The 25,199-nt window shown below is 42.4% G+C and overlaps 1 protein-coding gene and 1 long non-coding RNA gene across 5 annotated transcripts in view; both read right to left on the reverse strand.

The window, feature by feature from the left end:
• Window positions 1–643: 643 nt before the first annotated feature.
• ABHD2 (abhydrolase domain containing 2) overlaps window positions 644–25,199 on the reverse strand; it is a 34,984-nt gene continuing 10,428 nt past the window's right edge. For 2 of the 4 annotated variants that reach the window (XM_014944440.1, XM_014944441.1), the window contains 10 exons: window positions 24,807–24,987; window positions 24,196–24,396; window positions 14,053–14,228; window positions 12,349–12,516; window positions 9,888–10,071; window positions 6,136–6,228; window positions 4,283–4,393; window positions 2,970–3,039; window positions 1,992–2,076; window positions 644–1,013 (listed from right to left, as the gene is read on the reverse strand). In XM_014944440.1, the coding sequence (XP_014799926.1) occupies window positions 817–1,013; window positions 1,992–2,076; window positions 2,970–3,039; window positions 4,283–4,393; window positions 6,136–6,228; window positions 9,888–10,071; window positions 12,349–12,516; window positions 14,053–14,228; window positions 24,196–24,389 (1,278 nt within the window). In that variant the 5' untranslated portion in view covers window positions 24,390–24,396; window positions 24,807–24,987 and the 3' untranslated portion in view covers window positions 644–816. The remainder of the gene's footprint in view (window positions 1,014–1,991; window positions 2,077–2,969; window positions 3,040–4,282; window positions 4,394–6,135; window positions 6,229–9,887; window positions 10,072–12,348; window positions 12,517–14,052; window positions 14,229–24,195; window positions 24,397–24,806; window positions 24,988–25,199) is intronic. The other 2 variants (XM_014944438.1, XM_014944439.1) reach the window with 1 other exon arrangement.
• On the reverse strand, window positions 7,129–9,880 carry LOC106889444. The gene is made up of 2 exons (XR_001412329.1): window positions 7,234–9,880; window positions 7,129–7,164 (listed from the first exon to the last, which is right to left on the reverse strand). It is a non-coding gene; the product is annotated as an uncharacterized LOC106889444 (long non-coding RNA).

Consider the following 25,199-nt stretch of genomic DNA (forward strand, 5'->3'; position numbering starts at 1 on the left):
ACTGGTTTCTGTTTGGAAACCAGAGCCAGATTTAAAGAGCCCTGGGTCAAACAAACAAAAAAAAATTCAGTACTAAAAAAAGATGACTACATTTAAAAAGAGGCAAAAATGACAAGGTGACTGATCTGGTCTTGGTGCAAGAACATGTTCACACAGAAACATTAACTGATATTGCCAGCCTGCAGCTTTACTCTACTTGGAGCCCCAGCACAAGGACACCCCAATCCACAGACAGCTGAAGCATGGAAAAGTTAAGTATTTTTAAACTGATTCACTTGTGTAAGTGCATTCCTAGGAACTAAAAGGCTTCCCTTGAGACGGTGCAAGGCTGGAACTCCACTCGCAGTCAACCATCTGTTTTTCCAAGCCACGTTTTAGTGACTTATAAGACTGAATCACTCACTGGCTTGTGGCTTGGTACAGGATTTTCCCAGCACCAGGACAGGAGAGAATCATATTTACCCTGTCATCTACACCTAAACAAAAGCTGCAGATCAAGTTTTTGACCAGCAGGTGAAGAGTTTTTGACATTTGAAACTTCGGCAAGCAGTCTTTAGCTCAACCTTATAACAAGTCACAGTCAGAAACCTAATTCTTCAAGCAGAGCAGTACGTTACAAACCCAAGAGACTATATATGCAAAGTTGCTCCAACCAGATATTAACCTCTGCTTTAATTCCAACTTTGGAAGAAGATATTGTGATCAAAACCCAGCCATAGAATATCAAGGAGAATGGAAACCTGAAGCAGCAGGTGAGAGAACAAGATGTTCCCAAAGGGGGAGATATATTGAAATGATCCAGAGTCTTTGGGTCAATTACTCCTGGCCAGATACAGCCTGCTCTGTGTCCGAGCACTGAGACTTTGTCTTCTCCCACTGGCAGATGGCGTTGGCGTACTGTACCACCAGCTTATCCATCCAGGTAAGAGGTTCTGGGAATAGTACAGACCCCTCAAAAAATCCCAGGTGGCCTCCATGAAGCGGCAGCACATGCATGACATTTTCCCTCTTCTCTGTAAAACAAAAGGAGGCAGAAAATTCCAGGAGGTTAACATCTTGGAGCTGAGAATGAAACCATTTTAAGTTGCAATAATCAACTCAACCCTCAACAAAGCATCTGAACTCCAAGGCTACTTTGAAGTCCAAAGCACATAACTCCAGAAGTACAAGCTTGTTGCCCAAGAAATGCTGCTGACTGAGCTCCTATAGTAATATCTGTATTGCCATAATAATGCTCATTCTTTAATGAATGGGCATCTTTAATTCAAATACACTGGAACTAGGACTATTAGCATCATATGGAGCTGCACTAAGCTCTGACAGTCCATCAGCCACCTTGTGACATGCATAGTGAGAAAATCCCTGTGCTTGCTTCTGTCTGGAAGCAGCTGTGGATAAATTCTCTGCTCACAGCTCCTAACCAGAAGAACGAGCCCTGCTTCCCTCCCTGTGCACCCAGTATGTGTGTGATGAAGCAGCAGCCAGCTCCCTCTTCTGAGCTTCTAAAGGTAATTTGCCTTACTTTTTTTCCTTGGCTGAAGACAGCCAGCTTGCAGAACTCCTTTTGTAGCCCAGTACCAAACAACACAGCCATGCATGTGCCCCCCACCCTTTCCATCAGCAAAGGGGGCTGTTCATCTGTACTTGATCAGACTATCACTAGAATAGCCCACCTTTCTACTAAATCCCAGTGAGGAACAAAAACAGGAAGAAGCATTTTTTCATTCAAGGATGTAACCTAAATGTACCCTGCTGGCTATCAACACAGGCCAAAACAGCAGAAGGTGCCTGAAAGGACTCAAGTTTTTCCTGCTCAAGGTTAACCCTTGTTAGTTGTAGCAACTGGTGATTTAAAGAGGCTTATTCCACCTCCCACAGGGCTACAGATGTGAGGAGACAAGTCAAGCTGCTTTGAAGTCATGGATCATGATGGGATAAGGAAGCTGCAGGTACACAAATATGCACAGCTGGAGGAGACCGCTTCAACATACCTGAAAGAGCTCTTGGAATTGACAGAAGACTCTCATGCACAAGAGGGTCATCAGCAGCATTAACCAGGAGAAGAGGAACATAGATCTGCATCAAGAAACATAGCAGAAAAGGTAAAAAAAAAACACAACGAAAAAACCAGTAGAGTCTGTATTTGAATTTCAGCCTACCAATTGTAAAAGCATTTTAGCTTAACTCAAGACATCTTATTTCAGATTTGCCATGTACCTAAAGCAGCATCAAAAAAGCAGAAAGAATCAAAAATTAAGACTGGTGGCTTTTCACCAATTAAGTACTCTGCAGTACTTGATTTATTTTTTTTATTTTCTTTTGACTCAATTGTTTTGAAAGGGGCAGGGGTGCATCAGAGCAAATACAGACTGAGTCACAGATCTTCCCCATTCTCAGAATTCAAACAGCTACACCCTTTCTTGCTCCGCATTGCTTTGCACATGAGGCAGCTAATGCCAGCTCTATTAGGGACACCTTGGTTTAAGTCCAGGAAACTCCCTTGGAACGTCTACACCCTCTTGATGAGTAGATCAAGTAGGAATTAATCTTCCAGTTCCACTTTTGCACAACTTTGGTCTGCTCAGCATCTGCTTGCCAGATAGCATCCTGAGTGTCTTCCACAGCACCTAGCAAGCCTTTCTTCCTTGAAACTGCAGGGTTTATGCAACCACTTGTTTTCCACCTTATCCTCATGCACTCAGAACAGCTCAGCTGAATGTGTGGATTTATCAAGATCACTTAGGTGCTACTGCCTGTCAGAGCTACAAGCTCTTAAGAGCCCAGAGCATTGAGCCCTAGTATTACAGGTAGAAAGAACTGAAATCCCACTCTAATGTACTTTGCCTGTTTATTTCTGAAAATCCCAGTTAAGGCAGTTGTGTCTAGGTATCGAAAACAGAAAACACGGAGCATTTTCTCTCCAGCAGGAAATTGAGGGTATAAGAGCAGTCTCTATTGCAAGAGCTTACCCTGTGCAAGTAATGCAGGCAGCTTTCTTCTTCATAGTATTCCTTCAGGGAATTATAGCCATGGAACTTCCTGAAAAAGAGAAGACTGTCATTGCCATCATCTGCTTCCAGTACCAATGAGACTCTTACTTTCAAGGACGTAGATGCAGAGATAGGAAAGATGCCTCAATTTTCATGGACAATGCTTTTTTTCCCCTGCCCAGTCTCTCCACAAAACTCACCTTTGGCAGCACAGCCCTTTATGCTTTCTGTGCTTACTCAAACATTGTGAGCAAGTTAAACACACATGTTGAAGTTTAGCAGCCTTCAGGGCACTTCTTTTAAAGTATCCCAGTTCACTTAACTAATTTTACTTATGGAAGAAGAAAAAGTTATGATTTTGTTCATATTTACCTGAAAGTCTTTTAAGATACAAACCTGCCACAGTTAACAAACCTCAAACACATTGCACAAAGGCTGTTTAAAAGCCATGCAGAATTCACTGTGGTTCCAGTTCTTTGCCAAAACCTTAGCACTCCATCCCATACCAAGAACTCAGTAAACCTGTACTCAAGTGACTTTTATTATTTTAAGAGACAACATAGCTGTTGGCCCAAACTAGGAAGGCTTCAAAGATGATGGACAAGCAGGGAGATTTCCCTAGCAATGGCTTTTAAGAAGCAGCCAGTGATACTCCCTGCCTGCCAAAAGTGTCATAGCTGTACAGCTGACAGTTTACAGCTTCATTTTGGAAAGGTGTCAGTGCCTGATACAGAACATGCCATGATATGAACATTGCCACTGAAGAAAGTGCTATGCTGTTTTCAAGAACACAGGCAGTAACAAGCTACCACTGAATAAAGCAGAGAGCTTAATTTAGGTGTTAGTATGACAAGTTAAAAAAGTTGTATTATCTCAGCCAACCCTAACATTTATTGAGAAGGCAGTAGTGTTTTTTGAGGAGAACTTTGATTCCCCAATTCAAGATGTTCCTGAATTGTTCATGCTAAGGATGTTCATGGGCAGTTCTGAGCTGCTTTCCACATTCTGCACTGTTTCTCACTAGAGCTTGCAGTTGGCCTCTTCCTACATTATTGAAGGCTGCAAGTTCAGATGTTGCTGATAAATAAATGCCTCCTGGATGATTTTACAGAAGCTGTGACTGTCAATAGTAGTTTTTTTTTTTTTTTTTGAGTTTTATTTAATAAGGTAAGGAAGAATTTGTGGTTGTGGGCACTATTTCAGTAGATTTCCAGAACCAGAGGAAGGAGCATGCAAGAGCAACACCTGAAAGAGAGGGTACTTTTGGTTCTATAGAGGATCAGAGATCATACCTCATAACATTATCATCAATCTGCATAAGGGACGTTGCTGTATAGAGTTTGCTCAGGTCAGCATCTGACAGGTTTTGTGGCTTCTTCATGTTATCTCCAAAAAGAACTTGCCTGAAAAAGTAACATCAAGAAAAACATCCAAATAACATAACAAGGACAGCAAAGCCATGACCTGTTCAAGGACAACTGAGTTTACCCAGTCTGACGAGATAAGACTAGAAGTGGGCTTTCCTGGGAATAGTTGAGCCATACTTGAGGCTTTCTTGGGAACAAGCACAGCCTATTTGTCCACCTCCCACTGCAGCAAGGCATAACAGAAACCCTAGCAGCCTCTTGATAGAAAAAAAAATAAATGTTTTCCTGTTATAGTGAAAAACTGCGTGAGGGGCCTCTAAAAAGAATCTTCCCAGAACAGACATCACTAACAATATTTGGACCAGAGGCTGCATCTTAGAGGGAGGGTCCTCTGGCTTCAGACCAAACCCGTGGGTGGTTTGGGCGAGACCACTAGCAGTCTGGGGCACAGCATCTCCTTCACCATCTGGTCCTAAAGTCTCCCCAGCACAGATATTAGGTTAGCTCACACAGCAGAAATTACTTGGGGCATTACCTCTGCAGAAAGCTATTTACTATGGACACTTGTCATAATTAGTTATTGCCCTCAGGAGAGGATGTGTTTCTTTACCAGAAGAAACCACTCCCCTAACAAATGGAACAAAACCCACAAGTTGGAAAGGGCTTTTTTATTTCCTTTCAGAGGCAGCTGCAGGGCAGAGAAAGGAGGTTAGGTTTGATTTGGGGGAGTTGCCTTAAAGCACAAGTGATGATAGAAAGAAAGTTTACTTAACAGACTTGCCTTCAAGCCAGCCCTGGCTTTCTCTGGGCTATGAATTTAAGTACCTTTTAATGGGGGTTTACCTAACTTCACATGTTAAATTTGGTCAAGGTGTCTAAATATTTGTCAATCTGGAATGAATTATGTGGATCATCCTACGCATCAGCTGCCCTAATTCCTTCTACTCCTTCTACAAGAGTTTCATACTACACAGGAGTATAAACAATGAACCAAAAGTCAGTCTGCAAGTGACACATGCTCTTAATGGAATGGGTTCTTAGATATTTTTCCCCCCCTCTTTTTCCCCCCTCGAGTCAGGCAACTTCAAATATACACAGATGAGATACTTACACACTTATTCCCTAGAAAGAAGTACCTAGAGAACCTTTTGATGGAGGAAACAACACTGAGCATGTCACCTGTTTAACACACACACTCCTTTGCTATGCGAGAGCCACTGATCAGAACTGAAGCACAGGGATCCTACAAGTACACTTGCACTCCAGGAAGAGTAGCACTAAGTATTTTTGCTGGCTACATGCTCTATTCTAGAGGAGCAGCTAGAAGCCAGAGCTACAGTTTGACTATTTGCTTATCTGATAAACAGCAGCCCCATACAGCAGATCTTGAAGATTAGTCCTACCTCAGGTAGGTGGCAGAACAAGAGGCTCCTTGAATAGGGAATTCTTTGGCTAGAAGTGAAACAGATGCAAAATACTCCACTTTGAAGTGTAATTGCAATGTTTTCATGTGCACATCTTGTTTATTCATTGTTTCCTCGGAAGGCAAAAAGACAAAGCCTGCTTTCTTCTAACAAGATGACCAGAACTTATTTGTATATTTTGCATGGTATGAATGAGATTGACAAGGGCTCCCCTTCTCTGTTCATCTAAAGACCACCGAGCAAGGAACTGGTGCATAATCTTTCAGGAATCCTATTTTAAGGGACTGAGAAGACACATCCAATATTGCAATTGACCCCATCAATACTGTCAGTCTAAGTGATGTATTGCAGTACCTGTGAGAAAGGATGATCTTCTTCATGTTGTCTGCCATGAGGAAGTTATAAAATCTTCTACAATGATCCCACTGCATGAAGGTTTCCTGTGCCCTAGAAAAAAAAAAACAAACAAAACAGCGCAGAACAATCAGAGCTGTTAATGGGGTTCTTGAAAGGCCAGATTAATACACTGTAACATCTTACAGCAGCCTAGAGGCTGTATTAACAAGTGTCCAGGCCTTCCCCACTGCAGCTTAATCTTTTCCAGGAAATGACTTCACTTTGATGAAGTTTGTTAGTATCAAAACCACATCTCTAGTCTCATTTTGCACAATGCAATTAGCAGTTTTGATCAGAGAATAAGAGCCATCAATCAGGATCTGCAACACTGACAAGAGGATTTTAGTTTCCCTTTGCTTAAGTTGAATGTAATTTACCTAATGGGACTACCAAGGAAAGGGCTAAAACCTGTTGCTGAACGAAGTGTTGTCTATTTGTGTATATAGCTCTGCAGAGGAAATAATTTGCGCAGATGTTTGCAATATGTACAGACACTATTATTGTTTTAGCTTCATTGGCAGGAACTACAGGAATAAATACTAGTTGCAGCTGCAAGTGGCATCTGACTTGAAGTCTTTACCTATTCTCAAAGCAGAATAGCACTTCACAGCTTATCTGTTGTTAAAACAGAATTAAAGTTACCCAGACTTCTGTGAGCTCAGCCAGATACCAGCACTCCTTTGCTATGCAGGGTCATGGGCAGGTTATAGCTTTACTCTTAGCAGGGTTTGCTGTTACTGAGGAAACACACTATCATTTACTGAGCAACACAAGAATGCTGGGAGCAGTTTCAGCTACCCGAAGTACTCCTACCATTTAAACATTAACATACCATGAGAACTACAGCATATTTAGCATGACCTCCCAAGCCACAACCCGCAAGCCCCCCACCAGAGCAAAAGCAAGCCATGTTTTCTTATAGTAAGCCAAGCTGGAGTATGAATTTTTTTTAAAAAAAAACACCTTTTTTTTGTCTAGCCAGATTACCTACCATGTTTATGCCAGGGAATGAAGACAAAGATAAAAAAAAAACACTTTTTTGTCTAGCCAGATTACCTACCATGTTTATGCCAGGGAATGAAGACAAAGATACACATATCTGTCTTGACAAAACATTTTCCAAGCAAACCTATTAAGTTACTACAAGCTGAAGTTAAAGCTACTACGTTTTCCTGCAGTTCCTGTGCTGTACAGTAACACTCCTAATAAGAAGAGCTGCAAACACTGAAAAAAAGGCAGCTTCCAGCATTCTGAGGACTGCACAAGTTTCAAAGCTGAGGTGTCTCCCCACAGCCTGTAGCTATGGTGAAGATGCATTCCACAAGATCAAGAAGCAGAATCAAGCCTGTGCAGGCAGAGATTAAGGAATAAGGAGCTGTGTCCCCCTTTAGCCTCAGGGAACACATTCCCCAGAGTCTTTGTTAATTCATTAAACTGAGTCTCGTATTCTTTCGGTAGATCCTGGTATTGCTGCTACTTTATTACACCCAGCTATGGGACTCACGCTTAATGCTCTAGAAAGGCTTTCATATTTCAGATCCCTGGTTCACCTTGCTCACCACCACTTTTCCTTTACTCCCTATTTAGAGATAAAGGCTGTACAAGCTAATACAAAAAGAAAGTGGATTTATAAACTAACCGCTCATGTCTCCCACAGTAATCCACTTTCATGTAGCCCAGAGGGATGAGGCCAGTTATTTCATCCTACCAGACCAAACCCAGGAAGGCTAAGGCTTAACCATTCCACATGGAGGTGCTTTATACCTCCTCTCTCATGCTTTTATACCCTGGCCACAAGGCCCTCCCCCTCCTGTCTTTTGCTTAGTAGATATTTACTGATGTTGCTTTCCCAAAGCTCTTCAGCTAATTAGTGTTTACAGCAGAAGTAGATATTAGGTAGGGAGACAAGATCTGAAAAGCCTTCCTGCTGATCGCCCAGTAACACACAGCAGATGTTTTGGGCTTGGAGATTTGCTAGTAGATGTTTACCCAGCAGGTGGAGTCCAGAGCTCAGGAATCCACACAACCCGCTGAAGACCTGCATTGAACTCGGACAAGCAGCTGCTATTTTTCCACACAAACATCCAAGTGGAGTATTGTTAAACACGGTTGTCCTTGCCCTGCTATTCTACCAGCACATCATGACATACTACTACAGAAATCGGCTTAGGGAACAGCATTACTCACAACATGGTTTTGGAGACCAGAAATACAATATTGCATAATTCCAGAAGATGAACCAAGTGGACGGCAGCCAGATGTGATCCTTGCAAACCCTTTCTGATGGCTGCAATTGAGGAGCTGGCTTCAAAAGCATGCTCTGTGCTCCATGCCAGAACCTTAAGACAACTAAGCACATTTTGCTTGAAACAAAAGAGAAAAACCCTTCCTGAAAGCATCTGTTCAGATTTTAAGGGTGTGAACTCATGGGGACCTTGCAGTAGATTAGTCACATTTGATCTCAAAAGAGATTAGGTATCCTGGAATATTACTGACATGCATATCAAGCTTTCAGTCACATCTTAATGCTTCCAGAAAAGCTCCTGTATTTCACCTTTAAGAGCTTAACTCATAAAAGGTGAATTCAGACTACTGAATATCAAATTGGTCTCTATATAGCAGAGCATCAGCAACATCAAGAGTTCCACTTACCTTGACCAGGCTGGGAGGGCAAATTCCATAGCAAACCCTTCACAGGGCTGCCACAGCTTCATTTTTTATCTGCCCAAAGGATCTTGACCCAAATACCCTAGCCTCAACAGCCCCTTTTGAGCCCTACACCTTAATAGTTGCCTATAGGTACAGACAATAAAAAGTAAAAGCAACAGCTTAGCCAGTTCACTGTTTTAATCTTCATTAACTGTGCATACATGGGAAATTACTGCACATTAGTCGAGCCACTGATTTTCCAGTGGCAGAGCTGTACCCAGATCCTCCAGCAGTAAATGGAAGTGTTAGCACTAGATGGAGCTGTTACAGTTCGTGTGAAGCACGACTGCCTTGACATCTAGGTGGGGAACCCCAGGTTAGCATTTTAGGTAGACATTAGGGCTAAGCCTTCTCCTCCTCACCTTCCAAACTGTACAGCGTGGTCACAAGTGCTTCTCCATCTCCTCATCAGCCCACAGCACTGTTTCAGTGACACACACTAAGCAGGGAGTGTATGAATACCACGGACTGTATGAATGTATGAGCTGTCCATCTCTTCCCAATCTCCCCAGTTAAGAGCCACCTGATGCAACTACGCACTGAAGCCAGAAAATCTACTACAAACCAAGGGATACTTCTCAGAGCGATGAGAAAGTGTAAACTATTGCTTGCAAAGCTGGCATCATCTCAGCAGTTTGTCATGCTGCCCAGCCTGCCTGGTTAATTATACCAGGACTTCACAGGGAATGCCTCCTCTTAGGACGCTGCAGTAACGAGACAGAGCTAGGCCAGCTCACACACACACAGACCAGAAGCTGCCAGCATGCACCTGGCCAGGTACCGAAAACTTCTTTGCATTGTTGACAGAAAGCTTATTTGTGCTGCCAAATCAACAAAGCTTTGGCTGCTCCTCCAGGAAGGTGGCACACGCTGCAGTCTGTCAGACCAGTTCAACGCCAAGAGAAGCAACATGCTCTTCACCTTGCCCTTCCACACGCACCCTGCCAAAGATCTGTCCCCTCTCACACCCCTCGGAGGAGACCAGAAGCCTCTAGACCTACCTCAGTGCACTGTACCCCTGGCACACGCTCACGCAGCACAGGACACGCTCCTGGTTGGCCTGGTTCTCTCCCAAGTATTTGCACACAATATTTCCACCCAGGCTGAAGCCCACGACAACCAGTTGGGTCTGAGGGTAGGTCTTCTTGATGTAATTAACCATGGCACCGAATTCCCAGGTGCAACCTGAAAGTAAGGACAGAGTCAAGCATCATCTTCAAACATACCTAGATTCCCACTTCGCCCTTCAGCTGTATACTTTAAGTTCAGTTTCTTACCCTTTCTGACTTTTCAATAACCCTGAGGTTTTAAGAGCACCGATTCACACATGTGCTCATGTATCTCTTTTATGAGTCCTGTGGACCTTAGCTCATGCCTAGTTCAGACTGAGTGCCAAAGTAAGACTAAAATTAACTTGCTTAAAAATCATACCAACAGCTAATCTGACAATCCAAACTCTTCTTTCTAAAGCAGCTTAAAAAGAAGAATCTAACAACTCTGGCCTTGACTTTAGTATGTAAGAAAGGTGCACATCATTACCTTACCCCTGCTTAGGTTCAAAAGTGGCAAACTGCCAGGGGATCTCCAAAGCAGCTTCGTCCTTTGCTTTTAGCAAGGCTGCCATGGATCCTTAAATCCATGCTGATGCAGGGACATGACAAATTCAGAGGTGGCTTTCCATGGACTCAGGTTTTGGCCTGCTCAGGAGCAGACCAAGCACCAGGGTTTGCGCTTACTTCAGTCAAACAGCAGGCTTCTGGCCGAGCATTTCAGCAGGGCATGGGCACTTCTTCGTGAACATTCTTAATGAGCAATTTTCCTCAAGGTAACAAGTGCTGTGTTGCTCTAGTTTCCTCTAGAAGCAGCCAGCAGTCAAAATACTGTGGTGTTTGACCTTCATGATTTGAGGGCAGCTGGCAACTATTTCAGAAATCCTAAACTAGAACAGCAACAGGTCAAGCTTGATGTAAAGATGGGAGGATTCAGCAAATCCCAAATTTAGGCTTTTTGCTCCTCAACAAATATGTCAGGATTCCAGCAAAAGCTAGAAGGCCACTGGGATATTTGGGTTGGAGGCAGAGTAAAGTCTGCTTATGGTCTTGCTGGCACTTCATTTAACAAGCAACTCTGCCAAGTGATTTACTGTCTTAAAGGAAGTGCTAGGCATTCCTTGCCCTTTCCAAGGCTATAAAAGACTCAGAAAGGTATGTCTCAAGAGCTGCATGACAGAATAACTCCCTAAGGTCTAAAGCAAAGCTCCATGGACAAAAGCTCTTGATTTTTATAAAAAAAAAGCAAATTCTTTTAAGAGGCTAAGCTCAGTTCCCAAGACATGGAAGGCTTAAAGCCATTAAAAATCTAGGACCTCAACACAAGTTGATGCACTTGGTATTCCTGAAGTGTTTTCCACTGATGAGTGGATTTAATAACTATAAAACAAGCAACAAAGCATTACAGCCTGTTCGCCTGCCAGACCCAGAATTTCAAAGCACACTATTTCTATTTTGGCAATTCAGCTGTTAGTGATAAACATTCAAACTGTTAATCCAAACTCTTAGCAGTAAGTATCTATCTTATCTTAAAAAGTTAAAAAAAGAAAAAGAAACCTAACACCAGTCTGCTAAACCCACAATTTACTCATGACATAAATGTACCTACAGGTGTTCACAGTAGAGAGGGACATGAGGGCTCAAGAGAACTTGGGAACAAGCAGATCAGGTCACTGGCAAGGCCGCCACATTCTACCAAGATCACATTACTCACTAGCAGGGCAGTTAAGAATAGCTAGAGTCACCCTTAACACAGTTCCAAATCTTTTATTCCTTTTAATTTCTAGGTTAAGAAACATTTCCTTATACTCAAGGAGAAAGCCCAAAATCATGGCAGTTAACCACTGCCACTTCTGTAGCTGCACTGTCACATTGTAGAGTTGTTTCTGTTCCTTGACATTTGCTTTACATCCAGGGATCAATCCTCATGTGTCCCTCCTAGGATAGAAATGTCTGTTCCTTGACATTTGGTTTACATGCAGGGATCGATCCTCATGTGTCCCTCCTAGGATAGAAATGTATTTTCTGGAAAGGCTCGTACAAGCTCCTCTTGTATGATATTTTACAAAGCCTCAGAAGTAGTATTTATCCTTCAGAGCCAATTTTGCCTCACATTCCACTAAACTGACATTTCGGTGCCTCTAAAATCATTTGAGCAGGCTTAGTAGCCACAAGAGCTTTTTTCAAAACTGCCTCCTTGATTAGGATACACGTGTAAGAGCTGGGAAAAGAGACAAGGAAAAGTGAACACTCCCTCTTCCTCACATGCAAGTTCTCTACCGTTTCTTAGGAACTAAACAAAGTTATTACCCTCATTCAGATATGGCAGTTGTGTTATTCTGAAGGAGGCTGATCAAGCCCTAGGAATTCCACAAGCTTGAAAATAAGTCCCCCGTTGCCATGAAGTACCTACCGTACGTGAACATTCGTGGAGAAGTGAGCTCAATATTTGGTAAGGCTCCCAAGTGATTCAGCACAGCACACCTGTACCCATTTTTCTGCGCATAGTCAACAAAAGTGCGGATATACTGCTTTTCACTGTGGTTAGCAATCCCAGGGCAGATTACCATCGTGACATCCTCTGTGCAGAGAAAAAGAGAGGGAAGTTAAGTAAATGTCACTTCATGCAAATGAAAGAGATTCAGGAGGTTTCCATTTCAGATCCGTGGGAAACCATCTACCAGAAGCAAGCTAAAAATCCTACTAGTGTGCCAAAAATCCAGTATGGGACAGCAGACTAGCAGCTCTAGTGCTACAGATGTGAGAGAGTAATTCACGTTACAGGAGATGGGCAGCTTTCCCTGAAGTTAGAAAACTGTTCAAACAGTTCTACAGACACTGCCTAGAGACCAAGAGTAAATTCTTCCCTTTGAATGATGTTTTTGACATTACACATGCTCTGCCTTCTGACAGCTTGTTGTGACCACAAATTGTGTGTAAGCTCTTGAGCCCACTGCTTCTTCACGCACCAACTAGGCTGGCTACGCTATTTCCACCCTCATTTCCCTTCCAGAATTGGGTGTAACAGATCTTCAAAATGAAGCTTTGCTAAGCACAGACATTCTGATCAACTGACATTAGCCACAAAGCAGATGATGGCTAATCTAATGATATTTGATCTGCTGACACTGATCACTAGTTTAACAAGATTATAGCTTCATCAACTAAGAAAGTAATTGTTGTAATTCAAGTAAGCACCATAAATTACATTCAGGATTAGCATATGCGCTTGGAATAAGCCATCAGACTCTCTGCACTTATGTGCAAAGCTCTGACACTTAGCAGCTCCAGCCATTGATTTTTTTTGCCTCATTAGGAACACACTGCTCAAATTCTCTTCAGTGATAAAGACAACAGTAACTGTTCTAGCGCAGTGTTATACTATGAGGATCTCAATATTGACATACTGAAGAACTCTTTCCAAAGGCCAAATGGGACTCATGGGCTTAGAATGAAGTCAACTACTGCAGGGGTAAACTGTATTTCTGAAGCCAAGCCATAGTAACTCAGTTTTAAATGTTGCTGTCACTAGTAGTAACCAGTGAGTTTGAAAGCTGACATTCACTCTGAATACACAACCATAATATTGTAAGGAATCACTGTGATTTTTGTACTTTTTCCATGGAGTTCTTGTCATATCTGGGCTCCTTCATATAGCATGCACATGGAATTTGTTTTCATACAGATCTTTAAACAGTTAGTAAAGACTACCAAGAATCTGTCTCCCTAAGGCAGAGATAAGGTCTAGGTTCTTTTCCATACACACCAGGCTACAAAGAACCCGATAGTGCTACCCTCTGTTTTATGATCCCACAGCCTTAACAGGTAAAGGACACTTCAAACAGAAGGCTTACCACCAGCTTCTCTTTGCCAGCCTCTCCTTGAAGCACAGGTTATGGTACATTTCTTCTGTTCCTTAGCCCCCCATCCCTTGCCACAAACAGTTCATTAGTCTAGTATGGTCTCTCCTACTGTCTGAGATAAAAGTATACGGCAAGATGGCCTTGCAACCTCCACACATTGCTTAGTATTGCTTAGAAGCTCCCTCCCTTTGCCAGAATTAACATCAAATAGCAGTGTCCTCATCCATCCCCCAGCACACAGCTGTCTGACTGACCTCCGATGCAGTGCTCGGACCGCGGCTCGAAGAGATCAAAGGTGGCTGTTGCTCCATCTGGCATCGTGAGGTACTTGCGAAGTCCGTACGGATGTGGCGATCTCACTCTCCCCATTTTTCCATAAAGGGCAGTCTGGATATGTCCACTCTTCCCCCAGATCAGGGGTGGAATGTACCTGAAAGCAGCAGTCATTTCATTGCTTATCCCTGCTGTGTTAACAAGCCTCAGAGAGCAGATAAGCACTCCCATAACAAATCTCCCTCTTGCTACCAAACATAGTAACAAACACAAAATTGTTTTTGCTATCACTGAACTGGCAGTGCTTGTGCAAGGCTGAAAAGATCAGAAGGGAGACTGATACACTCTCAAAGCTGAGAAATCAGCACCCACAGCAGCAGGAGAAGCCAAAATCCAGACATTCTTCTATATTGAAACACGCACAAATGCTTCTCACCAAACATACAGAGGCCTTGTGCCTCCGTGAGAGTGGGACAGCATGTTGCTAGCCAACCAAACTGACTGCCAAAACCTGTAAAATGTTGTAAATCTGTTTTAATTGAAACATTGAAGCCTGCTGGGTTGAGCCACATGAACTCGTGTAAGCGCTTGACCATACAAGCCAGTGGCAGAAACCATAGGAATCATAAAAAGTTCCAGAAGACCAAAAGCCCAAGACTTCCTAGTTGGGATGATCTGACACAGAACTGCTTTTCTCAGTTAAGTGAGGAGCAGGGTACAAGGAGATTTTGCCTCTCAAGCAGAGTTACATAAAGCTGGGGCAGTTTTAGAAGAACCCATCAGAGCTGGCCAAACTCCACTAAATAGTAAATCCCTTTCACATTAAGAGGGGGGACTCTACCAATTACATTTGTTGATTAAAAGCTAGGTGACAAAGCAGATTTTCTTCCATTTCCTGGCTTACTGGCCCTCAAAAGACATAGGGGAACAACAGCTATTAGCTGGAAGGTGTTAAAGGCGAAATTATCAGGTTGGGTTTTTTTTAGTACAAGCAGAGCTGGAAGTGGTTTAACAGGAGACATACTGTTGCCCACGTGGTGGTGCAGCAGTCACCGGGCCACTCTGCGGAGGACAGACTAAGCCTATGCCTTGAAAAAGATACTTACATCAGCTCTCAACAGGAAAGCATAAATGATTTAGCATTTAGGAGAATTGCAGTCCCAGGAGACATAATTCCAGTTAAGGAGCTATGGTCTCTGCCACACAGAGCAGGGTACCCAGAAGAAGCTCAAGAGTTGTTGACACCACCTTGGATCCTAAAATATTAGTGACTCTCTCCCTGTTGTGTTTTTTTAGGGCTTCCTGCAATTATTCCTTCCAGCTTCTTGAGACCACATGAAGCAGAGATTATGTTCTTTCATGCTTTTTTCCTGTTCACAGAAAACTAGGCAGCTCGGGGCTCAGATTTACTACTTAAGCCCATAATCCACTAGAATGTGACAACCCTTGCCTTTGTGCTGACACTACCTACTTACACAGCTGGACCTTCTTCCCCATGCCAGCTCTTAGATGTCACATCCACAACTCCCTATTCCCCCTACACACTCCTCAAAACAACAACTTTGTATAAAAATAAGAACTATCTAGGCTTGTTTATCAAGACAAGAGCAGCAGTATGCTCTTTCTCCTGTTCTCTTCCCTTATCCATGATGAAAGTTTCTTACAGCCACTGCAACACAGTAGTTCATTGTACAGTTTCACACCGTTTTTGCAAGTGCACTTCCCAGACCCGCAGTAGATTTCCACAGAAGTAGACAGCACTTCAATAAAGGCTACAGAAGCTGCCAACTCATGCTTGTAACCTTGAAAATTAGCCCTTGGTGCACTGCGAATTTGATCACTCCATTATAAAGCTTTTCAAAGAATCTATGTGAGGCTAGTAGCGCTATCTGTTATCAGCCCAGCATCTCTGCCCTGGGAGATATGTACAGCAGGTGGCTTGTGCCATGTGCATCATGCCAGCTGCACACAGATTCCCAGCAGTGATGGGGACTGTACAAGCTCAACCTCTGCAGTTGCTGGTAGAGGTGGAAAGTAGTCAGCAGACGCATTCTCACAAATCACAGTAGACACATGCGTCAGGATAGCGCAGTCGACGTAAATAAGGCTGCACAAGAAGAACTGCAGATGGTTCTGCTCAAGTCACAGCTCACTGCAGAGGGTTCTGAAGAGCAGCTATTATGCCAGATGGAAGAGAGACACTGCTCTACCAGCATAAGAAAAAGCAGCTAGCTTCATCCCTAGCCATTTACTTTACAACCAGTTCAGGTCAGTAGCCATACCCCACACTAGATGGTGCTTGACTGGCTTTTTGTCTTCTTTCACAATAGTCCTTTGCAGATGGGTTTTGCTAGCAACTTTTTTGAGGGGAGTTGTCAAATACAACCTATAATATCAATTGGCAGCTCTTTTAGATGAGACTCAGACATCAACATTATTGCATGGTTTCTAATCTTAGGTTAAGCACTACACATTGGAAAGTTTTGGTGATTCTGTTTCTATACGGTGCTTTTTAAATCAAAGATTATCCCAGGTAAAAAACAAAGTCTTCCCCTCAGGCAAATAGGAAAGCAATTTCTCCAGGTAGAGCAGCTAAGTTATACAGCTGTGACTGATTACTGTTACCACCTTGATAAAAAAATAATCAAGGTTCTCTGGAAGCACCAATCCTTTCCTCATGTTTACCAACAGTTCAGTTTCCAGCTCTAAGTTAGTCATCCAGTGAAACAGACGCAGCAGCACATAGCACGGGATGTTGTCAGAGAGGAAATTAGAAGAGTCTTCAAAGCCTCACCACTACCGCTGGAGTTTAAATGAAGACAGATGGCTTGAAGCACACTGCTTAGCAAGAGCGTACCACTTCCCACAGTGAGCCTCCTCTCAGGTCACAGCTAGTTTCATTGGGGGAAAACAAATATAATAAAACCCAAACCTGCCTTCAAATAGCCTGACTGGAAGCTACCTGAACTACTGATCTTCAGTAAGTCAAACCTTTACACTGCTTTTACATAGGCAAACTGCACATGCAGTTCATTGAGATGTTCTTCATTAAAGGAAAGAAAAAGCAAGGCAAGAATCCCCATGACTCAATCCATAATGCTGTAGTAATGCTACCTGTGGGTTCCACCTTTCCATCTGAAGGCTAGAACTGTGTGACATCCTATGGGCAAAGGTGCATTCACTGCTTGCTCCCTGCAGAGCGCACAGACTAGTGTTTCTGAGGATCCTGTGGATCAACAAGTAAAACACTCAGCTTGTCTTTTACGTTAACTCCAGTCAGTTCTTTAAGCATCACACTGCCTGCAGCAAAGATGTGTTAGTGTTAGTCACTCTGCATGTAACTACACTCTTCTAGATAAATATCCAAAGGTCAAGTTCCAGCATGAGTAATGTGCATAGGACAGTACTCTGATGCAGAGCTTTGTTACTTCCACTTAGTCAGACTTAAGCACATAAAGTATATTTCTGCAGTTTGGACTCATAAACAAAGCAATTAAAGCTCTGAAATACTTGCAAATGTTAGAGCAGCAGCTTGTTATCTCACTTATCTTTTCTTTTACTACTGCCCATCAGTCTTTAAGCAGTAAGCTTATGGCGAGATAGATATCCTAAAATCCCTTAAGTATCCAGGCTCCAGGAGACTGATCATAAGGCTTCAACAGGGAGGGGGAAAGAAGTTGCCCAGATTGTACGGATCTTGCATAATCAGTCAAAAACTAAAACAGACTAAAACTCACCGTACCCGACTGATGCAAAAGCAGGCAGTTTTTAATTTACTAAGACAAGTTGCCAACCTAACCTACTACAAAGCTGTGACAGTAACAAAGTGCTGCCTCTGTATCACTATGTTCCAGTAAAAGCTGTCCTCAGCTGATGAAGTTTGACTTTGCAGAGCATGCTTATAACCTACAGCAGAACTGGGCACATGATCTGACACATTATTTCTGTTGACTCCCCATTCTGGGAATAGACAAATCAGTTTTCGAAAGTCTTCATATAAGTGACTTCTATCTACATTTTTGAGACAAAGCCTACAAGAGCTTCTAAGACCAAGTACTGAGCATAACAGAGCTAAACTGTACAGGACTGAAGGACAAGATGTCTTTTTATCCAGGGTTTGTGTGAACCTTCAGCTTGCTTTTACTGAAACCATACAAAGACAAGGACACAAAAAAACCTCTTCAGTCATGAAGGTGCATGATACCACACTGGCGAGACAAAAAAAACTAGCCAGGAATTATGCAAGAGCCCTCACCATCTGAAAGCACAGAACAGATAATACGGCTTAAATAAAATTTAGCTTATGTGAAAAACAATTCCAGAGACGTTTTCATATTCAATCCAGCTGAAAAACTAACTATCCAGTGCTGACAGCAATCGCTAGCACAGATTATTTTGCAATGAAGCCAACATTCCTCATGGCAAACAACTGAAAAGAGATGCTCCTCTCAAACAATCATCCCGTAGGCAGAAGAACATGTACTCAGGCTATTTTTCTTATGGCTTACCTTAGCAAAACGAGCTCAGCAGGGTGTGACACATGGAAACATGAGCTAGATATCATGCAGATGGAGCAGCTAAGTAGTATCCAGTTTATGGAGCATTCAAGCATTGCTGGTTAGATTTTATGCTAAAACTATCGCTACTGCTAAATTTAACCATGTCTTCCAAACAAGGGCCCCTCACTCATAAAGCAGGTGGCTTCCCTCTGGCATTAAGTAGAAACAAGGAAAGTGTTTAAAGACATGGCAGACTTCAACTTCTCTATAATGCCTGCTATAAACCAAAGTGGTTTTGAAAAAGCAGTGTACTGTAGAGATTATTCCAGTGCAGCAAGTTTCACTGTATAGACATGATTCATTATGCATTCCTTGGTGTGCTCTGTTCCAGCGAAGCTGCTCACAGATGTAGGAGAGCTCAGGCACAGACACCATGGCTATAAGCAGCGTTCTGCAACAGCAGTTTAGAGATGACAGGAGCCGAGCAGCCAGCTGGGTGGTGAACAGCAGTCAGGAAGACCTTTTGCCAATGAGGTATATGGACACCCGACACAAGGATGAGGATGATATACCACAATAGTACAGATAAGCAAGTACTGATTAACACAGAAGATCCGAAGGCAAAGTTGTGTTGGGCTGGAAACAAAAAATCTCAATTTCTGTGAAGCAAGAATGTCTTTCCACTTTGCTCCAGACCCAGAGGCTTTCAACTGACTCATTTCCCTGTTTTGATTTGGTCAGCTGCAATAGATACCAGGCACTCTGTGTAAATACAAACATTTAAGGCACTTAGTTAAGGCTTCCAGTAGCCAGTCCTGTAACTTCCAGTAACAGGATTCTGCAACAGAAGGCAGACAGGGTAACAGGTCTGCGGATGCCAGTTACTTATTATGGAAGCTGACTTACACGGCACAAGTATAGAGTTCATCAGTCTTTAACTGGCTAAGTGAATTCACAGCCAGTTACATAAATCTGTTCACAAATGCTAATGTTTTAGCTCCAAACACTGTTTCAGCTGTGCAGTGCATCTCCACATCTTGATCGGTGGCTGTCCACAACAGTGCCTGAGAGAAAGAGAATTCCTAGGTGTTCCACAAACATTCTCCTAGCATTTTAATATTAAAAAAAATTCCAACATGTGATTGTAGATTAAGTTTTAGTGGCTCTCAGGCAGCAGATTATGATTTTAGAGCACGTACATCACCCAGTATGCAGGAATTTAGGAAAGCAGCAGCTGTATAAGCAGCTCACACAAAGCACATAAAAACCGTGCTATTTTTATTAGCAAGCATCAGCATTCAGGTCCTCAAAGATCTGAAGTGGAAGTTCAGCAACAGGCTTATTTCTGGAGCATTACTTCATTCCATTTGAGGAGATTAACACTTTAAACATTAACTCTTCCATCAGCTTTGATGTGCTGTAGTACATTGGGTACTGATGGCAAGAAGACAGTCTACAATTTGCCCACGTCAGGGGACACGCTAAGAACTGCCACCTGCATTATAACAGGTTATTTTTTTCCCCTTTACAGAGCAGCTTGTAAGTATTTAAAGGATACTTTACAAATCAAACCTTGTCTCTTATTTGATGCTGGGGGAGGTAATTTCAATTCCAATCAAGAAAGCTCATCTAAAAGTCTGCAAGTTTCAACCTTTTCCCCCACAAATATGTAGAAAGCAGCTGGTTTTGCATCAGCTCAGCTAGATTGTTTGGTGTGATGAAGTCACAGCAAACAGGTAAGAGCAGATAAGAGCAGAGCAGGTAAAAGCATCTTACAGAGCTTCTATGTCCCCTGAGCCTCTGAAAAAGAAACTAAGTGGAGTAGAAGCATTTGCTGCCCATAGAGGCTGTATGAAGAACAGAGTGGACTCCTTGGTGGAGGCACCTCCTTCCCAATTTAGATAGCTTTTATTTAGTAAAGTGCTCACCACACCCTCCTCAACCTTCAGTGACTACAAGTATTCTAGTCAAAAGAAGACATGCATATTACAGGACATCTTCCTGCTGATGGGAGCTGGAGAACACAAGAGTGCTGCAGAGCACTTATCAAGGACTCGGATACCCCTGAGGCTGCTTCTCTTCCCAAGGTCAATGCTTCAACCTACCAACAGGGACCTGCCATTCTTCTCTACCTCTTAACACGTTCACCTGCCAAAGCTCCATGAGTAACATTGTTCTTCTAGTTTGTTTTTCTCCTGGAAGTGTTTCTCCCAGGGTAAAACACTAAAGAGTTGACAGGAATCAAACACTGTTTGCTATTAGGTGGAAGAAAAGAACACTGAAAAGCTTGAAGCCAGCTTTTCTGACTACTTGTCTCCTTGCATCTGGGAGAAGAGCCATGACAGCACAAAAGAGTCTTCTGCTACCAGGCAGCTTTATCCAGCATTGGTTACTGCACAAACAAAGGATGAGAAGGATCTAGGTTGGATCTTTGACAGTGTTTACTAACAGGCTTGACAGTCATTTGCCTCAATCTTTGAGGAGCTTGACTTTATTAATGATAGAAGTGTGCAGACAGCAATGATAATTATTTTCAGTAAGGATGACACTTGTGCACGACTCTACAGGAAGAGATATACACACACACACACTTGATGGCAGAAGAAATTTGGAACAACCAAAAAAAATGTCTAGCCTAATACAGCAAACACTGGCCAAATTTCTCTTTGTGAATCAAAGAGCCAATGCTGCATCTCTCCAGGAATAAGAGAGCAGATGGCAGACTTTCTGTACCAATTTGAAAGACAGGAAAAGGAGACAGCTGTAACCAGGGGTCAGGCCCCAGTGCTTGAGGGCACCAATAGCTGTGCTGATTTGCAAGAGCCTCCATGCAAGAAATGGGTTGGGTTTTTTTTTTTTAACAAAAAAGGGTCCGATTATGCTACTCCACTTGGTAAACTAAAGTAGAGAGCTGGACAGGATAGAGGAAGGGAAATAAAGAGGTTACACAACATGAGCTCTACTGTAAGCAATAAGACTCTGTCTTCAGTGCTTGATCGATACGTAGAAAGCTTCTAGCAGTTTAGAGAATTGTAAAAAGCAGCACTAACATCTGCAAGTACAAGGTACCTGGCATAGAGCCATCTCAGGCAGTTTTACTGTCCAAAGCTCTGTAATTATTCATCCACCACCACTTGCCTTACTGAATGACACTATGGGTACCATGCATGGAATAAGTCTATAGGTGAGGATAGTGCCATAAGGGGGAAATAAATTCCAAAAAATATTTTTACCAAGTTTTTTTTTTTTTTTAATAGCTGCACAGATAAAGTAACTTCGCTTATTTCTGCTTTCTCCCTGCTACCCTGTTTTTCCCAGCAACAGCCTCATCCCTTCCTCCCCTAAAAATAAGGGAGCTGAGCAAACCAGGTCTGAAAGCCAATTCACAGCTGTACAGAAGAATTGGTCTCATAACAGACCTTCCAACACCCCCAGTACTGATATAACAGAAGGGATTGCTGGGCTACTTATTTTGCTTTCATGATAGAATTTGAAAAGAGCTGCTTAATCAGCTTTCCTAACACTCTGAATAATTAGCAAGTAATCAAAGCCTTACAAGATTTTTCAGTGGAGTATGGCACAAACTGCTTTCACATAGCTTTTTGCTAATTAGTCCTACAAACTATTTCATGCAAATCGCAGGAATTTAAGTGTATTTGTTCCCCTTTAGTCTCCAGGTGACTTTCATGCCTAAATACAGGATTTCTTTGATTTTTCTTTAATTTCTGTATTGAAAAGAGTCTGTGATAACATCAACGGAACAGCAAAAAACCATAATCACATATACATCATCTTAAAGAGTTGTCTTTCCTGTAAGCCCTTTCAATGTCCAACAGCAATTATATTCCTGTATACCCTAATATAAGTATAGAGGTTATAAGACTGAAAAACTATCTATTGATACATTTTGTTCTAGCTTGTTTCAGCTGAGTTTGTTTCCTGGGGTCATGCAAGCACTTCAGGCAGTGTTCTGCCCAAGAACTATGTGTTGGAAATCACTGCTATGGTTTTCAGAGAAGCTGGCAAGCCTGAGCTCTGAGCTGGTCCAGAGAAAGCAAAAATCCTGCGATTGCAAGCTCTTAACACAGCACTGGGCCTCTGCAAGAAGCTCTTTGCTCCTGCAATTAATACACAACAGATGTATTGCAGTTTTTTTGACATGTTCTGCATTTTCACTCCTTCGGGAATGCTTTGTTCTCCAACTGAGTGAAAGTCAAAAACATGGCTGTAATACAGCAGTGCTAGGAGCTTGTGCTGTGAAAACAGAGCTGAAACAGGATAAAACAAGTTCTGAATTGGGTTACAGTCTGTTTCCAAAGATTAGCTTCATACTAATATGCCTTCAAGGCTGGTAATCAGCACAGCTTCTTACTTGCACTTTCAGTGACTAGAGAAATGTCAATCTGGAGTGCCAACACCGAGGTGACAAGTGTCTAAGACACACTAAGGTTCTAGTTACTTGGTATTTTTTTTTAAGGGAAGCAACTGCTTTGCAGTTAAGTCACTGGCCATAATCAAGAATCCAATTTCAATGCTCAGCTTCGACACAAACTTATGTTACCACCAACCTCAGAGTGCCTCAGGGAACTCTCTTTGGGTTCCAATTTAAAACAGGTAATGCTTTGTTTCCTCTAAGCATTTACAGATCCTATGTCCTAAGGTCTTACACCTTATGTAATCAAGGCACCTAACACAGCACTGCTAAAAGCCTCTCATCTCCTCTAGAATCTCATCTCCCACTATCATTAAGTCAGCTTGACTTTTGAGATCCAAAAGGAAGGTTCATGCAGCTGCACCGAGTGCTTACTGGATAATTGATGTATTTAGGGCTTCTAAATAGGACTTGCAAGTTTTCAAAGTGATTGCAGAAGAGAAATACTGTAATCAAAGTCCTTGTCCCTCCAAAGCCTCCTGAAATTGTAGTAAATGCTCATATTATTGGTGAAAGTAAGGGCAGCTGCACTGATTCTGGAGGTCCTAGAACGGAAGGTCAAGGATCAGCCTGCTCAGTTGACATAAGGTGAATTCAAAAATGGATTCAACAGGCTCAGCGCTGGCCAGTACGTCATTACTTTATTAAACTAGTTATGATGATGTGGTCTACCCAGTAATAGATTTCATTAGTCTTCAATCAGCTTAAGGCACTTCAAATAAGAGTAGGCACTTTAAAACTAATAGCTGTCCCTGTGTTCATTATAAGTGCACGGACAGACCATAAGAACATTTCCTTTCCATAAGCCCTGATAGATTTCTTCCCTAATAGAACAGGGAGTACATGAACACGAAGTGCTGACTGCATCTCTCTCCCCCCCATTTCCCCAGACAGTGGGCTATATAATGCTGGTATAGCACAATATCAGCATTCAGTTACTACACAGAGGGGCTGGGATGACTTGTTCCATACATCCACGGAGAGTCCTGCACAACAAGACTTGGTCTTAACCCCAAGTACCTGGGACACTAACAATAATGAAATGCTTCACTTGGAACATGCTTATTTTCTCAAGACAACATCCTGACATTCATTTGCACTCAGGTTTAAGAAACACACTGGGCAGAAGAATGGTTAAGTGCAGCTCTTCTCTCTCTAACACAGGTCAACATGGAAAAAAATATACTACTTACTCTTTGGTCAGAAGCGGGCAGGATTTAAGTAGAAAGCGGGCCAAAGCAGAGTCCTGGTAAATGAGTTCAGGGGGGGCAGTTGGGCTTTTTAAATTCAAGCAGCGAACAATAACATAAAGAACAGCAGCAACTGCAGCTAGCTTCACCCCATCAAACACTGCCGGCAGCTCAGGGGTTTCCAACATTGTACTCATTTTGAACCTGGAGATAAAAAAAACAATATTAAAGCCTTTTCCAACATACTGTTGGTTATTAGTATCAATTGCCATGGTAAATACAAGACCGTGCTGAACAACTAAATTTGTCAGTTAACACTGCTACAAAAATCTTCGCATATCAACTCAGACTAGCAACTTTTAAGATGAAAGGAAGTTTATTTTGTACTGCTCCAAAAAACCTGAATGCCACAAGAAACTGGATGATCGGTTGGAAAGATTTATTCTTAATCAGTGCTGCACTAGAATTGCAACAGGATCTCAGGTGTCAGACCCTGCTGCCTGCAGCAGTCGATACTCTCAGCATCTCGGCCAAGACTATCCAGCTCAAATAGAAGCTGAGTGAAAAGCCAGGCTATAAAGGCACATCAGCAGCTTTGAATGTGTGCTTCTTACCAGATGTACGAGCCAGGCTTGAAAAGGAGAACTTGAAAGAATTACTGTATTAGTTCCTCAATCTGAATTTTGCAACTCCATGAGCACAGTGGTGCCAACTCCTGCACTAACTCCTCTATTTAAGGTGGTCACTTCACATATCACAGTTTGGCATTTCTTCTAATTTACTGTAGTTCTGCAACTGAAGGAGAACTAGATTAATATCTAGTCTTTCAAAGGCTTAAGAGTAAAGGCAGTAAGGGAGGGGAGAAAATTAAAATCCCCACAGTATAACAATATCCTTCCAGCTTGAAATCAAATTCTTAAACTGATTCAGCTTCTTTTGAAGAGATGGTTCAAATAGCTGGTTGCAGTTATTTCAGGGACATTTCATCCATGCTGAAGGGGCAGGTT

The sequence above is a fragment of the Calidris pugnax genome, unplaced genomic scaffold (genome assembly GCF_001431845.1).
Source record: "Calidris pugnax isolate Ruff unplaced genomic scaffold, ASM143184v1 scaffold70, whole genome shotgun sequence".
Taxonomy (NCBI): domain Eukaryota; kingdom Metazoa; phylum Chordata; class Aves; order Charadriiformes; family Scolopacidae; genus Calidris; species Calidris pugnax.